This window comes from Haliotis asinina, chromosome 11 (genome assembly GCF_037392515.1).
Source record: "Haliotis asinina isolate JCU_RB_2024 chromosome 11, JCU_Hal_asi_v2, whole genome shotgun sequence".
Classification (NCBI taxonomy): domain Eukaryota; kingdom Metazoa; phylum Mollusca; class Gastropoda; order Lepetellida; family Haliotidae; genus Haliotis; species Haliotis asinina.
In genome coordinates, this window is record NC_090290.1 from 47,314,161 (window position 1) to 47,334,196 (window position 20,036).

Genomic DNA, 20,036 nt, shown 5'->3' on the forward strand with positions numbered 1-20,036 from the left:
AAACATTTCTTTCATAACTGGGCAATTATATAAAAATTGGTATTCCCTTTGCACAACGATAAGGTGATGAAGTGTGGAGAGTTTAAAGAACTGACGGGCATTTACATACTATTTGGACGTAATTGTAGTTACATCAAGGCTTGGGGTGCAAAGCAATTCAGAAGTGACAGTGGGCCATACAATCCAGTGATCAACAACATGACCATCAATCAACGCAACTGGGATATAATAACGTGTCATCCAAGCCACTGAGCCCGATCTCCCGATCCAGTTTGTTGCCTCTTGCAACACGCATTGATAGCGGAAGACCAGTTCTAACCTGGGTTTTCCCAGGCCTTCTCAAAATGGAAGATAGATTCAACATTTGTATACTGTTTCTCTTAGCACTGAAACAAAACTTTCTGCACATGGTACAAACACAGATATTTTATTGAATTCACTTTTTACACACACAGGTTACATAAGAAGACTGACAACATACATGGTCAAACAAGATGAAAGGTCAAGGTTAAATGATGTACATCATTAAATGATCTGGTTAGTGCAGCTAAAACATCTGGATGAAGTCAAGTACTGCTGTCACTTGTAATGTCACACTGGAACAGATTGATGCCATAATACCTTGCAAAATAGGTACCAAACTCCTTTGTACCACTGTCCCATCTTGACACCAATGAAATATAATTTACAATGAAACTATTGCCGTGGGACGCAAGAATGAAAGTTGTTCAAACTCTGGAATAAGATGATGTCCATAACTCTCCAACAAATGTCTGGCTTTACAAAAATGTCGAACCTTGTACACACACCTTACCATAGTTCAGATTCACACTGTACATATCTGATCCTATGACTAGATTCAAGTACTACATTTGCAATAGTTATCATTAGAAATTGTTTACAATTATGGATATCTTGATAACTGACAGCGATGATAGAATGTTTAAAGGAAAAGAATAAAGTGCAATCAAATGACAAACTGTTGGAAGACAAAATAAATACATCCTGTACTTTCACTTCCAGACTATCTGTGAAATGAACTGAAAATGTAAATAAAACACAAATGATATAACTTATGGTCACCATTCTCATCTTGGATAAAATAACTGGGCAGTAACTACCTTCATTCATCAGACTACCATCACATAAATTATATATCTTATGCCAAAGAGAAGTATACGCTCAAATGGTAGGGATAATTCATTGACCACTGGGTGGCTAGTCTTCATAAAATTCATGGTCTAATCATAGATGTGTTTGTGTTCATGTGTGACCAATTCCCACCATCTGTGACTTTATTGGCTGTTCTCAACAGAGCTTGTGTCACCTGAAGACAAATCCTGGTTAGATTTAACCCAAAACATCTAAAGACTTCTCTGCAGAGGCCTTGAAACAGACGGAAATAAGCTACAGAAATCACCATTTACCATTGATCACTTGATCACCAATCATAAAATCAAATATATATCAATGATCCATAGAAAAGCAAAGAATATTTGTTAAATCTCTACGATCACTGATGTCATGAAATGTCTGTCTGATTAAAATATGTAAACTAAAGCTAAAAGTCTGCTTTTAATTTTCTCATCTTTACAGCATCCTGTGCCTATGTATGTCCTTTTTCTGTTTCTTCATAAAAGCCCACATGGCTGGTAACGAATGCGGCATTAATAAACAATGGCATTATGACTTACTTCTCCCATACATAGGTGAATTCTATGAGCATTTATGTGCTTACAAGGACAACTATGGCCTCAACAAATGAGAGGAAAATAATAATCTAAAGTAAAAGTCTTCTCTGATGATGTGCAGTGACAGATGTCCACAGCACAATGTTCCTTTCCCCTCTCCCTACCCAGGTGGTGTAATTTGTAAAGAACATGGTAGAGGTGTGACATGAAATGGTGGAATTATGGAACACCTTACAGTCATGTCTGCATGCCATGGCAATGTGCAACATGTTCCATTTCTAGTATAATGTATTCACACTTGGTTGGGTTATAAAGGGTCTGGCCAACTGCCTGAAGACACTGTCAGATTTATCACGCTACATGGCCTTCATCTTCATCATCTTCATCTTTGGCTGTTTTCTCTTCATCTCACGACGACTCTCACGTTCCTGTTAAAAGGAAATTACATAACGTATAACAAAAATGAAAGGATCTTTACTACTCCACCTGCATTTGAGTGAGTGAGTTTAGCTTTACACTGCACTCAGTAATACTCCAGCTCTATAGCAGCGGTCTGTAGTTAATCAAGTCTGGACCAGACAATTCAGTGATCAACAGCAGGAGACACAATGTACACAACTGGGAACCAAGGACATGAGTCACCCAAGTCAGTAAGCCTGACCACTCGATTTTGTTAGTTGCCTTTCATGACAAGCATGTGTTGCTGAAGTCCAGTTCTACCCTGGACCTTCACCAGTCAAATGCATTTGAGATAGATTTTGAGGTAGCTAAAAATATAACATTTGTTATTTGAGAAGGAAGACACATTGAACATCAGGAACTGCAACATACATTCAACACAGGAACACATATGGAAAACGCAGGTCTCCATACACTTACTGAAGAGGAAACAAGAGTTCTAATTATATTTATATTTGACTCATTCTTCAATCCCCGAGGACTGACATTTGATGTTTTTGGAGGAGCTGCTAGGCTTGCCTGCAAATAGATTTTAGTAAAGTTTGCCATTCTACGCAGACATGAATGGTCAAATGTATCTTGACTCAATCACCTATTATCTGAATCCCCCATGTTGATTTGGCATTAATCAAAGATGAAAGTAGAAGTGAATGCAGGTTTAATTATTCTTCTCACCTCCAATTTGCGGGCCTTGTCCGGATCTTCCTCTGACAGAAGCCGCTCCTTCTCCGCTCGTTTTTTCTCCTCTCTGCGAGCCTGAGCTGCCTCCTGTCTTTGGGCGTGGGCCTGCTTCAAAAATACTTCTTCGGCTTTCTGTCGATTCTTTTCAGATTTGTTCTTAGCCTGCCCAAAAACGACACATTAAATCAAGTGGAATGTGGAGTCTTGTTTCTGTGGGAAGAAACAGGGCTTTAAAGCCACATTCAAGACTGTTGCACTGAGTGAGTTTGGTTTTAGACTATGCTTAGCAATTTTCCAGCAATGCTACGATGTGGGACACAAGAAATGGGTTTCACACACTGTACCAATGCGGGGAATTGAACCCAGGTCTTCGGTGTGACGAGCAAACGTTTACACCACCAGGCTATCCTATCACCCCAAGACTGCTGGACTTACATAGGGACATGCATACATGTGCAGATCAATATCTCCTTGCTATAGGAACAGCTGAAATAACTCAGAAAGTGTGATGTCACATATATAATCCACATAATATGACACATATAATCCATCCATAATGAATTACAACATCCTCAGTGGCATTGTTACAGTCTACAGTACACTTCCCACTACACCACGGAGGGTCTGAGATATACTTACTTCCCGACTGAGCTGCAGCCGACCGACTTTGTCCATACAGTAAAACACAAGCTGCAGTAAGGGCCGGATCACCTCCATGTCAGAAGTTTTCGTCTTTCCTCGTCCAGGAACTGTCAAAATTAGGGACAACTGGAGACTGACAAGTTTCCGCCAGTTTATTGAAAATAACAAACCAGTTCTCTCAGGAATCAAACTCAAAACTAACTCTGATATTGTAAAAGGTACAAATTACCCATTGTTGATAATCTCCAAGGCACATATTTAGATACATCACCACTAGTACCCTGGATGCATCTACGTCTTAGCTTGAAAATTTTATTAACTCCCTTTGCTGGCTTTATCAGGTGTCTACAGATGGGAAGGGAAAAGTACAAATCGCAGTGTTTCTTTCATAACTCACTTCCATTTCTTAAGTAAACATTAATGTTAAGAGGCAGAAAGAGTTCCTGCATATATCGTTTAAGGTTTCAGACCCGTCAGCTCGTCTGCATGAGTTTTATCTGAGTTTCACAGCAATTAAAATCTTTTCAGCATCAGCCACCACCTTTGTTGACACTGGCAAGCACAGTTGTAATGGCTTATCCGATTGGCTAGTATGAGCAAAGGGAGGTAATAAAATTATCATGCCAAACCAAAGATGCATCCAGGGTAGCAGAGGAGTTTTTCGGGACATATGACCTGGAGAGTATCCAAGAAGATAACTTTGAGCAGATACTTACCATTAAAACTAAAGATTAGCACCGATTTGGTTGTGGGCATTTTGGTAGGCTGTGACTCACTGTAAAAAAAAAATTCAAAAATGTAATAACAACAATAACAACATATTACTGTTGCCAGAGATTCAGTTCACCAAATGAATGTTCATGGAACTACATTCACAAATCCATTATCCAGATCCAGCTTATTTTCATTTTCATCTCTCTTGTGAGTACTAATAAAATTAAGGAGCTCATCCCATCCTTCCTGGTACCCATTCACTGCTGGAACAGCAGAGCATACACTACCAAAATATAACTGCAACTAGACACCACATCTACTATTATTACATGTGCTTAAGTTTTGGCAAGACCAAAGCCCAAAACATCTCAGGATAAAATCTGTCAAACAAGATCTCCCATTCACCTACTCAATAACTTGAGGCTATGCCTGGTTGTTGGTTGGTTAATTGATTAACACTGAAGTCAGTATTCAAGCTGTATGGAGACAGCCTGACAATCCAGTGATCAACAGCATGAGCATTCTCCAACAAAACTGGGATGTACCATGAAATGTGTCAACCAAGTTAGTGAGTCTGACCACCTCTTACAACGAGTAACATAGAGTGAGTTTAGGTTTATGACGCACACAGCAATATTCCAGCTGTATGGGGGCAGTCTGTAAAGAATCCAATCGAGACTAGACAGTTCAAGGATCAACAGCATGAGCATTGATCTGTGCAACTGGGAACTGATGACATGTTGCAATAAGGTCAGCGAGTCTGACCACCCAATCCCATGGGTCGCCCTTTAGTATTACAACAATCATGGGTTACTAAAAGGCCAATATTCTAACCCAGATCTTCACAGGTAAAGTAACATAGAATATATCTAAATGGTTTGCAAAGTTTGGGTAAAATATATGCAGCATATTAGCATGAGGACATAGTCCTTGCAGTATAATAACTTGAACTTACTCTTGGTTTTTGGGGCCAGAGTATTGGTCGGAGAAATGCATGAAATCCACAAGACCTTCGAATTTTGTCAGCACCTGACACACCTGAAACAAGAACAAATGTGTCATAAACTTGTCTACAGCACTTACTTACAATCATACACTTTACATACAGCATGTCCACAGAACTGGGTTACACCTTTATACAATGTAGTTTGTAACTCTTGGTGCTTCCACACACTAAAGTGTTCATGATTACCATTCAGAAAATGTAACATATTTTACTTTTGGGATTAAATTTTCCAATTAAAGTACACATTCTAGTACTTTTGTTGGGCCAGGTCCCATCTGGGATTGGAACCACAACCCTGACGGTCTACTTTGAATTCTGGACGTCACAAAGCCCCCCACAAAAATAAGGAAGTCATCAGCAATATTCAATTCAAACATCATCTGAAGCCTACTGCTAATTACCTTCTTGTCAAGTATGGCAGATGTGGCTTCCCCTACTTCTGACAGCACTTGGTAGGAGCTGGGCAGGTCATACCGGTCAACATTCTTCCTCTCAGTGAACTGACTCTGTCAACAATAGGTCAGCATGGTGACACATGAATATAGCATGCTTTCACTTGTTCACAATCACCCACCATGACTTATGGACTACCTCGAAACATCATGTAATTCACCTCGATTGTAAATTTCAACCAAATCTTGAACATGTATTTGATAAGTCCCCACGTCAAGCCGTGCTTGTAAAAGACATTTTCTGAGACATTTTTGTGTGTGTATTTATCATGTCTCTGAAATCCACTTTATTTGTGTATATGACAAATCTCGAGAGTGTGAGTTCAGTTTTATGTTGCTTTAATTAATATTCCAGCAATATCATTGCAGGAGACACCACAAATGGGCTTCACACATTGCACTCATGGGGAATCGAACCTGGGTCTTCATAAATCTCTGCATCCCACCATGTTGTTACATTGATATGTTCCTCAGATCTATTATGTGCATGCATTTGATAAATCACAGTGACCCACTGTGTTCTCACTCCTCATTGTTTGTGTATTTGAGTAATCAATGAGGTCAATCATGCATTTGAGAAACTGCCATGTTCTTCTTGACTGCTTACCATATTTCAGTATTTAATAACACCCTAGAACCCTCCACTCAGTTGACTATATTTGCACATTTAATAATTTTGAGTCAACCATCACGTTTGTATAATTTGGAGACAACCATCACGTTTGTATAATTTGGAGACAACCATCATGTTTGAATATTTAAATCCATCAGAGGTTTCAGCTGTTCGTACATAACCAACTCACCAAGTCCTGCATATCTTTGTGCAGTTTGGTTGCGACCTTCTTGTGTGCAATACAGAACACAAACTTGTCCATAATAGCCTTCTCCATGTCCACAGTAACAACCTACAACAGAGGATCGCACAACATCAACAACAACAGACAAGTTCAGATCTAATTTCACACCTCACAACAGTGAGTTTGGCACAAGTGATGTAAGTCAGTGTCTTCAGAAAAATATCATTTATGAAGCAGGTTTCTGACAACATTCTTAGTTCACGTCAAAGATGGATTATCTCCCCTTGCAGAATACAGAGATACTCGTTAAATAGCAGTAAAGCTTAGTATTATGCAAATAATTCTCTCCCAGTGACAGCTCTCATGGAACACATGCTTTTTGTACACTGACAGTCTCATTGGATGATGTCAGGGCAAATAGATTGTAAAACTGTAAACCTCTTAGCAAGGGATATGCACCCATAAAAGACAATGTTTGGTTCCTGAATTCTGCTATTTGCTAGAGCTCTTGGCCTTACTTCTCCCGTATCCTCCAGTCTCGGGTCTTATTTTCCGAATCATAACCTCGGAGTCATGGTTTATCCTACACATAACACATGGTGCCTGCAGACTTACCACCTGGTCCGACGCTGGCTTGAAGAGACGCAGGAGGCAGTTGATGAGGTCCTGGCGTTTTAGCAGCTTCAGCTCCACCAACATTCCCTCCACACACGTGCGACCGCTGCACCACAGAGCGTACACATTCTCAGAGTCCTTCATCAGAATCCCTGAGGTCGCTTCTTTGGCTGAGCCATCATCACCTGGAATCAGAGTGAGAGAGTGAATGTATTTTTACGCCTCACTCGTCAATATTAAAGCTAAAAATAATCAGTCTGTAAATAATGGAATTTGGACCAGACAATCCAGGGATGAGCAGCTTCAGCATCGACCTACGCAAATGGGATATGATGTCTATCAAGTCAGCGAGTCTCACCTCCTGGTCCTGTTAGTCCCTGGAATCAAATGATCCTGGAGATAAAGACTCATGATCAACATAGTCGCAGTCTAAGTAAACTTAGTCTCAGTACTTTTCATTACACTCCACTACTGAGTCTAACAAAACCTAGTATGTAGCGTCAGGTAACCTTTGAGATTGACCAATCAGCTCAGCTTACCAAATCACGAAAGTGGACATTCGCACATACTTTTAAACTTTTAAACCTCAGAAAGGTCTGTACTCAAATGATTCCAAATGCTATTTTACATACAGTCACTACTGGGTACATTCGTAAATACTTGTATCATTCCGGCAAGCCTTCTTGCAGGTTACGGAAAGAGGCGAGTAGTTACGAATGTATCAGGTAATGCACATGGAACACGCTACACTACTGTCAACAGTGAGCAAACAGTTACTGAAAATAGCATTTTTGTCAATATTCAAGGATGTCAGCTTGTGGAAATATTAGCTCATGGTAATCATGTCGTCAAAAAGCCCTAAGCATATATACTGCTGACCAAATACTGACCAAATATGCAGATTTTCATTTATTGAGGAATCAGTGTCAGTGACAAGTGAATTTGTTAAGTCCAGCCAAACCCTAAACAGTAGCCGTTGTCTGATTGGTTAAAACCGTACAGCCTTCTCGGGTGTGATTGGATAGTCATAGGTCGCTCAAATGTTACGTGACACAACCTCCTACTACTTATCAGTTATGACAAAATTTTACCCCAAAACCACATGCTGTGACCCCAGAGAGACACATAGAAGGTTTAAGAAACTCTCAAACGAGGTTGGACAATATCTACTGAGCAACCCCAGCCGTAAGTGACGAGGTTTGAAGAAACTTACCAACGATGGCGAAGTTGGACTCCAGTATCTCTCGATGTGACCCCAGCCAACACTGGGCCAGTTTCCCATTCTTGGTCTTGCCTGCGAGGAAGTTGAGGAAATACACGCCGAGGCCTGCTATCATGAGCATCTCCAGGTAGAAGCTGTCCCAGTTGGTGCGGAGATGAAGAGGAACCTGGATAAGCAACATCAGCAGGGTTTCAAAAATAGGTTGAAATGCCACTTGGCACAGGGCAAGTGACTTCAAGAAAGTAACCTGTACTGACTAATTTTCCACTTGCCCTGATTTTATGACAATGTATGATGTTAATACCTCTACTTTATAATTATTGCAAACTTCAATAGTTTCATTATGAGCAGATATGAAACTAAACCCAAGATTACCAGCAGTTTCAAACCATAAGTGGAAATTATCTAGTAGTCCACGGAAAAGTAAGATACCATTAACTGATTGCCAGAAATGAAAACTGACTTGTCCCGGGAGTCGGGTTTTTGAACCCCTGATCAGTTTCTTTAAACCCTCAATATCCTCAGGGTGCAATATGTACCAATTACAGATGCCTCCACAATTGCCTCTATTACTGATGCTACAGTTACTAGTATACAACTGCCCTCGCTATATCTATGCGTGTAATTACATTCAACTGACTGAGATCGTCTCTGAGATTGCCCTTGTGAAGATCATGGTCTCACACATCACCAAGCATTGGTTCCATCGGAATGGCCATACCTCAACCAGACAATCCAGTGATTGATTACAAGCTGTGATACATGTTAATGTGGTATGATGACACTCAACCATATCTCCAAGGTGCTCTTGTACAAAAACACTACTGTCTTAGAACTGTCATTTCTAAGGTATTGGAGTTACCTTATTATCAAAGCATATTTGATATTCATGCAACTAGTGTTTGCTCAAGGTACTGGTATTTGCTTCCCTCGATCACTGAATGTCAATCTCAATAGCACATTGTACTAGCAATCTCAACTTCCTTGGGAGTACACATGTCTTGCTGCCTTCAGGTGCACAGAGTTTATTGTGGCTTTTCAACACTAACCTTGATGTGAAGGTTGCTTTGTACAACAGCACCGAGCCCTGCACACTGAACCTACTAAAGCACCTGTAAATATCAGTATAGGTGACTGGAAACATATTCTGACCTGTCCTGTGATGGCTTTGAATTAATGAACTGTATCCATCCTGAAATCAGCACTGTATATGGCCCTACCAATGCAAATATCTACTGCAGGTCGTCCTTTCCAAATGTACCCTCTCACCTTGGCCATCTCCAGATCAGGTAGCTTGTCCTGGGATTTTCCCTTGGTTGAACCTCTCTCCTTATCAAAACCTTCAAACTCTTCTTCGTCCTGAAGATGTTCAAACTCATCGTCTTCTGTCTGTAACAACAACAGGAATTTGAGAACATCGCACAGCTTGCCCTGACCATCAATAATCCATTAGTCTTGTTCCACACAGTTTGACTGAGTAATTTATGCATGGTACAGGCCACAAATATATGCCACAATCAAACTGTAAACTTACGAATTCTCTGAACAATTTGCATGTCTCTGTAAGACTGGCCCTGACAATGTGTAAGTAACCAGTCAGGCTCTAAACTAACACATCCCCTAATGGTTGGCATACCTCGGTAAGACTGGACCTGACCATGTATAAATTATCAGTCAAGCTTTGAACCTGTTGAACTAACATATCCTCTAATGTGTGGACTACCTCTGTAAGACTGGCCCTGATCATGCACACATCAAAACTGACACATACCTCTACCACAACTTCATCTTCCTCTTCTTCAGGTTCTTCTCCAGTGATGTCCCGCTGCTGCACTTTCTTCTCCACAATAGGCTCCTGCTCTACCACAGGTTCTTCTTCTGTACAACAAAGGTAGATGTATAGGAGAAAACATACCTCCAAGGATTTGGTAGACAATGTCAAACTGGAGGGGGAGGGATTTCCCAACCCCGATAGTTTTACACTGTCTACCAAAACCAAAGAGAAGTGTTTTCTCTAACTTATATACCATCAATGATGGGTAATTACAACATAGATGATCATTTAATGAAGCTACATAACAATAACTGGTGCGCGTGTATAATCAATTTAATGACAGTAACTATAAGTAGATAATTTAACCATACCATCTTCGTCAACCCAATGGCTGTGTGGTAGAACGTCTACCTATGAATCTGACAATTGCGGTTCTAATGGGAAAACATTTGTATCTTGAACAACATTGTTCAGTTTTCAATTCATGTATCATTTAAATGTTGACATAACATAATGTTAGGAAAAGTAAAACCTGGGAAGTGGTCTTTGTAACGAAAAGTAAAACCTGGGAAGAGGTTTTTCTAGCAAAATGTAAAACCTGGGAAGAGGTTTTTCTAGCAAAATGTAAAACCTGGAAGAGGTCTTTCTAACGTAAAGTAAAACCTGGGAAGAGGTCTTTCTAGCGAAATGTGAAACCTGTCGCTCCAAAACAAAAAACTCAATGCGGTTATTCTGGAAAAAGAAGAGATGACCAAATATATAGTGAGAAGCATACTTTAGCTTTACATAATGCGCTCAATACGTTAACCTTTTGGCAAACTAGGTGTGTGTGTGTGTGCTAAATTGCCAGAGGGATAGAGGCAAACCATTTAGTACAATACATAGGGTAACAGAGTTAAAATGTAACATTGCATTGCATACCTTCAGTCACACCATGACGACAACACTCAATAGAACTGGGGTTGTGCCAAATTTATATTCAGGCACAATGATTGAAAGCATTCTATGAGAGAGTGAGTGAGTTCAGTTTTAAGCTGCAGTTCTCTCAAATCGTTTAGTACAATACATAGGGTAACTTAGTTAAAATGTAATGTTGCATTGCATAACTGCAGCCATTCCATGAGAACACTCAAGAGAACTGTGCTTGAGCCAAATTAATATTCAGGCACAATGATTGAAAGCATTCTGTGAGAGGCTGAGTGAGTTCAGTTTTAAGCAACTTTGAGAAGTATTTCAACAATATTATGATGGGGGGACATCAGAAATGGGTTTACATATTGTACCCATATACCGGTAAAGTTATGAAGTGATTCTCGAACCTGGTAATGACACTGAAGACAGTTCTCTCAAAGTTTGATTAGATCATGGCAATGTCACGATGCAAAATATTTCTATCAGTGCGGAAAATAGCAACTGGTGGGTTAATATGTGGCTAGTGTGGCCAGTAAAAATCCTGTCAGGTTAGCATGTTAGTAAATCTCCATCGTCACATCATTCAACATCTGCCGTACAGCACAGGAATTTGGACATGTCTCATACAATACATGGAGTGAATTGAAGTGTCATGACCTCTGCTACATTTAAAGGATGGTGCAGATGTTGAATCAGAAACACAAAGGTCATCACTGAACATCTGCCATACATCACAGTAATTTGGACATGTCTCATACAATACAAGGAGTGCATTGAAGTGTCATGACCTCTGCTACATTTAAAGGATGGTGTAGATGTAGAATCAGAAACACAAAGGTCATCATTGAACATCTGCCATACAGCACAGGAATTTGGACATGTCTCATACAATACAAGGAGTGCATTGAAGTGTCATGACCTCTGATACAATTAAAGGATGGTGTAGATGTAGAATCAGAAACACAAAGGTCATCACTGAACATCTGCCGTACAGCACAGGAATTTGGACATGTCTCATACAATACAAGGAGTGCATTGAAGTGTCATGACCTCTGATACATTTAAAGGATGGTGCAGATGTAGAATCAGAAACACAAAGGTCATCATTGAACATCTGCCATACAGCACAGGAATTTGGACATGTCTCATACAATACAAGGAGTGCATTGAAGTGTCATGACCTCTGATACAATTAAAGGATGGTGTAGATGTAGAATCAGAAACACAAAGGTCATCACTGAACATCTGCCGTACAGCACAGGAATTTGGACATGTCTCATACAATACAAGGAGTGAATTGAAGTGTCATGACCTCTGATACATTTAAAGGATGGTGTAGATGTAGAATCAGAAACACAAAGGTCATCATTGAACATCTGCCATACATCACAGTAATTTGGACATGTCTCATACAATACAAGGAGTGCATTGAAGTGTCATGACCTCTGATACATTTAAAGGATGGTGTAGATGTAGAATCAGAAACACAAAGGTCATCATTGAACATCTGCCATACATCACAGTAATTTGGACATGTCTCATACAATACAAGGAGTGCATTGAAGTGTCATGACCTCTGATACATTTAAAGGATGGTGCAGATGTAGAATCAGAAACACAAGGTACCTTCATCTTCAAACTCTTCAAACTCTGCAAATTCATTATCATCAACATCAGCATCATGGGGTTGCCTAGCAACGGAGAGCGCCACAACAGACAACAGGAGCAACAGAATCAGTATCCTTTTCCCAGTCATGGTGTGTATATCTGAAAGTAAAGAAATGCATCCATCTTTATCATGTATCCATGGTAACAAGATTCATGCAGTGATGGATCTAGAGCATGCCTGGCACACAGAAACAAAAATAAATATGCAAATAATAAATATGATAAAAACATCTCCACAGACAAAAGCCCAAAAATAAACCATAAATATGAACAACCACTAAGACTGTTATGATTCACTCTGATAAAAGGTGAATCTAACTGTACCAACTGTAGCCCTACATAAATTCAATTCATTATTCATGGTTACCAGAACCTAATGTTAAGGAACATTTATGATTTTTTTATGGGAATATTTTCTATTTGAACCTTTATGTCCTTTTACAAAGTGAGACATCCCAGAAAGGAATACATATATACAGCATATATATACAGTAGCGTAATTCAAGTTAGTTTGCCAAGGCCACACATGGTACTGTCCACTATAAGTATAATTATTATACATACACACACACACACATATATATACATATAATTTGAGTGTCATGAGATCACTAGTGACTGTGGTGTGACAAATGAACACAGTCAACATGGATGTTCCACATTGTGTTTCAGTCACTGAACTACAATACAGTATTCACGAATAATTATTCATTTCACCACCCAATATTTGTGACACATATTATATTCACCACATGGTGTATTCATTGCAGCCCTAACAGTTAAACACTCATAATTTTAAGCGTAAAGTTTTCCAGAGAAAACTACCTTTCACTGACAAAAGCCTTGAGAACACAGATTATAATTTATAGCTGTCACACCTGCCCTTTTTAAAGTACATGTATTTGTTTGATTTTTTTCTCACTCTTAAAACTTTGTTAAAAAGGATTTCACAGAGAAAATATGCTTTACTTTTGAGCCTCACAATTTGTAAACACAAAGGCCCAAATATCATATATAAACCATGACAACAGCTGAAAGAAAGTGAGAAAGTATGGACCTGCAAAGGCCTGGGGTAAAACAGGCCTTCAGGAACCCATGCTTGCCATAACAGGCGACTTTGCTTGTCATAAGAGGCGACAAACAGGATCGGGTGGTCAGGCTCTCTGTCTTGGTTGACACATGTCATCGGTTCCCAATTGTGCAGAAAATGCTTGTGCTGTTGGTCACTGGACTGTCTGGTCCAGACTTGACTATTTACAGACTGCCACCATATAGCTGGAATATTGCTGAGTGTGGCGCAAAACTAAACTCACTCACTCACTGAGAAAGTATGTCTTCACATTTGTTTTTCACAATATCTCAACAACATCATAGTGAAGGGCACCAGATATGGGCTTCACACATTTTACTTACGATCTTCTTGGTTAACATTTTCAACTTAGGAACCAACACTTAAGATATTGTAAATAAAGATGTTATGAACAATACCGACTGACAAGTATTAGAAGAGTCAGCACAGTGAACGCATTTGTGACAAACAGGCGGGGCAAGTAAAGTGGACAAAAACACTTGGTTGTTACGTGTAGATTGGCGATTAAGCATGCGCAAAACATGCTGACCGTGGCATGAAAACAATACTGCTACTGTTTATTTAGTGTCTCGTAGAGCGATTTAGTTCAGCAAAGCAAAATCACAATACGATTTGCATGAGGAAATTTAACTTTTCAATATTTAGACTACAACCTGTTTCCCTCTTGTTTCAAAGGGAATGTTCTGGAGGGTGTTCCCATATATGCAAATTAGGGTCATTTGTCAGGTCATGGCTCATCTATTGCTTGTCAAGTAGTAGGACTGTACTGAAACAACATGATGCAGTTGTGGCTTGTTTTATGAATACAGTGTAACAAATATGAATTCTCTTTCATGAATACTTTATAGTTAATGTCTAGGCATGCAATTACATAGCACATGAAACATGTACATATTTTTTTTCAAAACAAGAAGCAATACACAGTGAACAATGCTGCTATTTGCCTAAAGACTGTGTGGTGAGGGTCTCATTTATATATAACCTAAACACTAATGCATGTCATGTCGGATGGATATATTCCACGTTGTGTATCTCATTTAGATCAACAAGTAAAAATACTCTCATAAAAAATTGCAAAGATTCATTACTGGTGACCATGAATAATGAATTGAATTCACAAGGGAATACAGCTCAATACACTAAATGCATACCATCAGACCTAATGAACATACTCTCAAAATCTCAACAACAAAAAACAAATGTGAAAATCTGAAAAAGAGCCTTCCTGTGGATAAGCTGTCTTCATTATCATTATTTTCATAAAAATGCTGTAACAGTGAATCTTAATTTATCACAACTAGTGTCTGCTTAACTGCAGCTAGGGACACCCAGAACTTGCACAGTGAAAATTGAAATGACATTTTGTTAAAACATTGCCAGTGTGAACAGATGAATTAATGCATGTAGATGACCTTGAACAACAGGTAATTATGTCAGAATTGCAGTACGAGGACACAATAAGTAATCAAAAAAACATGAATTCTGTTAATGAATACCATATGTTACATGAGACTAACAGAGGAATGTAGTACAATGGTGCATGCATTTCATTTATTGTACCAGTTTGTACATCTGTCATGTGGTCATGTCAGACAAAATCAACATGTTAATGTTTGTAACACGAAAATCAGCACTTTTCTTTCATCAAGACAGAAATAGTTACAAAATAAGCATGATAAATTAAGGACTTGTTACGGCAACAGAATTTAATGAGATGATGAAAAAAAGAATGTCCCTACATCATCCCATCCTTAATATTTGACTCCCCACTCAACTCCCCTTGCATGTTATGTACAAGATCAATGACTCCCCCCTTCCCAAGAACAAAATTTGTGAGACCCCTTAAACATGTTAAAACTATCACCACCCTCTACAGCCATAAATAATGAATAGTGCCTACAGCAGATAGACTACATCCATACCTAAATGATATAATTTTAATAGTCATTGTTATTAAGCCCAACTGTGGACATCACTAACATGATTTTCACATGCACTATTTGAGTTTATCAAAGAGGAAAGCTGTGTGAGACACCATGTCATCAGTTCAGGGATGAACATGAGCTGTAACATCACAAAATGTCACATTATTTTGGATCATTATATCGTTAAAAAAAACCATGACAACAAACAAGCTTCCTTGTACAGCTTGGCTTGCAGTGAATTCGTAGACCACACTGGTTCGTAGACGTGGAAATCCGGTGGATTCGTAGACGTTAGTAAATTATGTTAGTAACTGTTAGTTTGGTATTATTATTAATTCTGACATCAGTGCAAACAAAAAGTGTTTGAGTTTGGTGAAATAAAACAATATATTAGGTAATTATGGTCGGTGTTTCAAAAAAAACATGATGAGAGGTGTGCAAATAATATAATAATCTCTGAGTTTTCTGAAATAAATACCAAACCACACAATAGGTAACTATGATCAACATTCAACTACGGAAACAAGCTAACAAGTAGCAGTGGAGAAGAAAGATAGAGTGTGATGGTCACCGATAAATAATTAACAACACACTTGAGTATACATACATTATTTAACAATCAAAACAACTCACTACTTCCTATTCCCACTGAACTGACCAACATTCAAGGACACAGACACAAGCCCAGCAGCAGCACTGGAGAAGGTGGTTAGGTCACCACCAAAGTAATTAACAAAACATAATCAAAACAACTCACGAGTTCCTACTTAACATTCACAACAATTAAGTGCAACCGAATGGCTTAAATGAGTAAACAGTGATAACTGTTTAACTATTTCATTGTTTTCTTATTTGCGGAAAACAAAACAAAAAAATATTCACAATATATAAGCCAAGTGGTTTATCAAAATTAAGATGCTTGCAGAATAATATTATTCAATTATTTATACACGTCTATGAAACAGTCTATGTAACGAAATCACCGCGTCTACGCACTGGTTCAGTCTACGAAAATACCATCTCCCTACAGCTTCATTTGTATGATACATTGTTTTGTTTTGTGGATGTTCATGGGCGTATTTGCATTTCATCATCATTCTGTAGCAATTAGTGAAAGGCTTAAGTTAAATAATCACTGGTCACCTTGCTGTGAATGTCCACTACAACCACCTGTAGCAATTAGTGAAAGGCTTAAGGAATCACTGGGAACCTAGCTGTGAATGCCCAGTTCAACCAACTGTAGCAAATCATGAAAGGCTTAAGTTAAATAATCACTGGTCACCTTGCTGTGAATGTCCACTACAACCAACTGCAGCAAATCATGAAAGGCTTAAGTTAAATAATCACTGGTCACCTTGCTGTGAATGTCCACTACAACCAACTGCAGCAATTCATGAAAGGCTTAAAGGACCACTAAACTCAATTTTTTGGTACTCATTTTATCACTGCATATGAAAGACTTTTGGTTAGTCATGAATGAAACACCATTTTTTTATAAAAAAAAACTTGTGGTTAATTAATACCAAGCGCTTAAAAGTTGCTAAAAAGCCGCCTGCTTCTCTCTCACCAGCAAACGAAACCGCAGACAGGTTGCATAACTCTGTCGCCAGAGTGACATCATAGAAGGAACGATTTCCTGTTAAATGCATAGAAAGTGTGTAAGAAGCTCGTCATTTTGCCGATTTCTCGACGTCACCAAAGACATGCCGAATTGTTGTGTTGCCGTCAATTGTTCCTTGGGGTCGGGTGATCGTGTCACTATGCACAGATTTCCAACAGACTCTGTAGTATGTGCTTAAATTGGTTGTTTGTGTGTGCGAAGTGAGCCATGTGGAAGCCTGTGATATATACTAAAACGGATGGTTAGCCCCCTACCACGCTTCCAGGATAGAAAATGGAGTTCAAGTTTCATCAAGTTTATAAAATCAAGACTGCTTACTACATATTGCTGACCAAAAGGATTTTGCAAGGATAAAACACTTTCTTCCTCGGAAACGAGGTTGTGGTCGAAGTGACAATATTATCATAAGTAATATTATATTGACCCCTTATGTTGACCAATTCCAAGAGTGAAATTGTTATATTATAAGCAATGTCATGTAAAATCCTAATGTCCATCAATAAAATACATATTTTACTACCAGTGGAAAGTAATTTTGATTTTGTAAGTCGGTGAAAATAAACTTAAATAGCATTCATCCCAAGACAGGGCACCGCCATTTTTATAAATAGTGAAGTCAAATCCATTTGAATTGATGAGATTATGTATGGTTTGTTCATAGTTTGCCTATATGAATCATAATTCGCACGCACACCCTAGTGTATGTCGTCTGCATCATTACACTTCACGACGAAAACAATGATTCTGTTGAAAGCTACGACAACTTATTACAAACCAAAATGCAAATATTAAAATTAAAGTTATAGGAGCAATGTCAGGCTATTATCTTCTTCGAGGAATGCATCCATCAATATCCACAAAAACAAGTGATATATAATTCATCTGCAGATTTCCCAAGTGATGTGTCTTTTAACAGTCTAATATACGAAAACGTGACGTATCGTTTCAGGTTTTTCACATTGCTGTATAGTTTCAATGGTTACCCAAGATAGCACACCTGGCAACTAATTGCATAATGTGCGTCATTCTTTTTAAAAAGTATTTAGTTAGCCAATAATGAGCAATCAATCAATGTATTGGTGGTTAATCCTTTGAAAGAAGGGCGTTGTTGTACATAGACATAGACACGACAGAGTGTAGTCAGTATAGATTAGTAAATGTACATACGTACACACTACCTTTTGACAAATCCCCCATTTAAATCCCCATAAAACTAATTAATCAATCAGTGTGTTATCGGTTAATCCTTTGATCGATCCAGACAAAAGAAATGCCAAATGGGGGCAAATCTAAGTGGCGTTACCACTAATTATACCTGTTATAAATTCATTAACTGAGCATCATGTGAATGATGACAAATAACGTGTAGGTTTATACCACCTAACACGGATTACAACATAGCGACACCAAGTGATTTTGACAGAATCGTCTCTGAAAACAAGGGTTTAACTCGAAAAATAGGCAAAGCAGGAGACAAAACTAAATGATAGTAGATTGTGAGAACATATAGCTTTCATTTTTCTCAACAGCTTTTGCGATTTCAGGTTTGTACAAACCTGTAAATGAAATAGTTTAACCCCTGAAATGTAGATGAATACTGCACAGACCCTCATTTCTATACCCACAATTACGTCACGAAGACACGCCGCTCTGATTGGTTGAAATTTCGTTTGCGGCTGAGAATTGAGCACTGTTGACAAAAAGGTCGATTTAAGGTAATTAAAGATTGAGATGAGCAGTTTTAATGATGGGGTTTCATTTATAACGATGTCAGCAAGTGATTTTGCATTTGTACCCTTTTAGAGTATATGTGACCTTTAAGTTAAATAATCACTGGTGACCTTGCTGTGAATGTCCAGTACAACCAACTGTAGCAGTTAGTGAAAGGCTTAAGTTTAAGAATCACTGGTCACCTTGCTGTAAATGTCCAGTACACATAACTGTAGCAATTAGCTCTACTTAACTTCAGCAACATTTTCAGAGTGAATTAAAATTTAAAGTCAAACTGGCAAGATTCCGCATACACATACATATATGATAATTTTAATATCACTTTCCTCAATTTCATAGTCACATCTAATATAGTAAAATACTGTTGTAGCTGGTCTCAGTTGCATGACCAAATATGACCCCTATCAGAGCACCCCGACCCAATAATATTCAGTAGTATTCACATTCATAACACTTACTACGGCAAAATATTCTCCATCAATAAAGGCGATATATGGGAGAAACCGAGGTAGCTACTGGGTGTGGCTCCGAAGAATAGGATAATACCTATTACAGGTGAAAATGACGCGCGTCCAAATCAGCCCCCACCCCTTTCCATGTTCTCGAATCAATTATAAACTGACAAAAGCACTAATAAAATACGTTGTTGCTTTTGCATTCCACACAACACGGTCGTATTGTAAAACACATATTGCGATTATTCGTTTCTCACACGAAAACAGGTGACGCAGTTACCGGCGAAGCCATATACCGAGCAGTTTCAGACGCTCACTTCACAACTAAAGACACAATAGGTGTGTTTGACGTGTGGATGCATCGCATGACAAGTCGTGTGGCTGGTTTACGTGAATTTTGTTAACGAAAAAGCAACAGAAAATATAGAAAATATAGTTTCAATTCATACACACCCTTACCGCAAGATTTCCGATCTTCTCCTTGAAGAGTTCTTGAGCAATAGTAAAATGTAGATTACACTGAAAAGAAGAAATCTATTTCTTAGGATTGTGAAAGAGGAAACGGAATATGATTCCAGTAT

The 20,036-nt window shown here is 38.6% G+C and overlaps 1 protein-coding gene across 4 annotated transcripts; it reads right to left on the minus strand.

The window, feature by feature from the left end:
• Positions 1 to 406: 406 nt before the first annotated feature.
• On the minus strand, positions 407 to 19,968 carry LOC137256079 (PAT complex subunit CCDC47-like). 4 transcript variants are annotated; one of them, XM_067793773.1, is made up of 13 exons: positions 19,915 to 19,968; positions 12,592 to 12,732; positions 10,051 to 10,157; positions 9,549 to 9,668; positions 8,271 to 8,445; positions 7,058 to 7,242; positions 6,449 to 6,550; positions 5,595 to 5,699; positions 5,143 to 5,225; positions 4,190 to 4,248; positions 3,471 to 3,580; positions 2,826 to 2,993; positions 407 to 2,119 (listed from the first exon to the last, which is right to left on the minus strand). In XM_067793773.1, the coding sequence occupies exons 2-13, from the start codon at positions 12,719 to 12,721 to the stop codon at positions 2,048 to 2,050; spliced, it is 1,416 nt and encodes a 471-aa protein (XP_067649874.1). In that variant the 5' UTR covers positions 12,722 to 12,732; positions 19,915 to 19,968; the 3' UTR covers positions 407 to 2,047. The 4 variants fall into 4 exon arrangements, with proteins under 4 accessions (XP_067649874.1, XP_067649876.1, XP_067649877.1 ...); XM_067793775.1 differs by having other exon boundaries at positions 19,909 to 19,968; XM_067793776.1 differs by having other exon boundaries at positions 10,051 to 10,154; positions 19,915 to 19,958.
• Between the last annotated feature and the right edge of the window lie 68 nt (positions 19,969 to 20,036).

Coding starts and splice junctions, on each gene's coding strand:
- LOC137256079 (XM_067793773.1), bottom strand. CDS start 12,721: ATGACTGGGAAAAGGATACTGATTCTGTTGCTCCTGTTGTCTGTTGTG. Junction 4,249..5,142: donor TCTGGCCCCAAAAACCAAGA/GTAAGTTCAAGT, acceptor TTTTTTTTACAG/TGAGTCACAGCCTACCAAAA. Junction 2,120..2,825: donor ACAAGGCCCGCAAATTGGAG/GTGAGAAGAATA, acceptor TCCTTTTAACAG/GAACGTGAGAGTCGTCGTGA.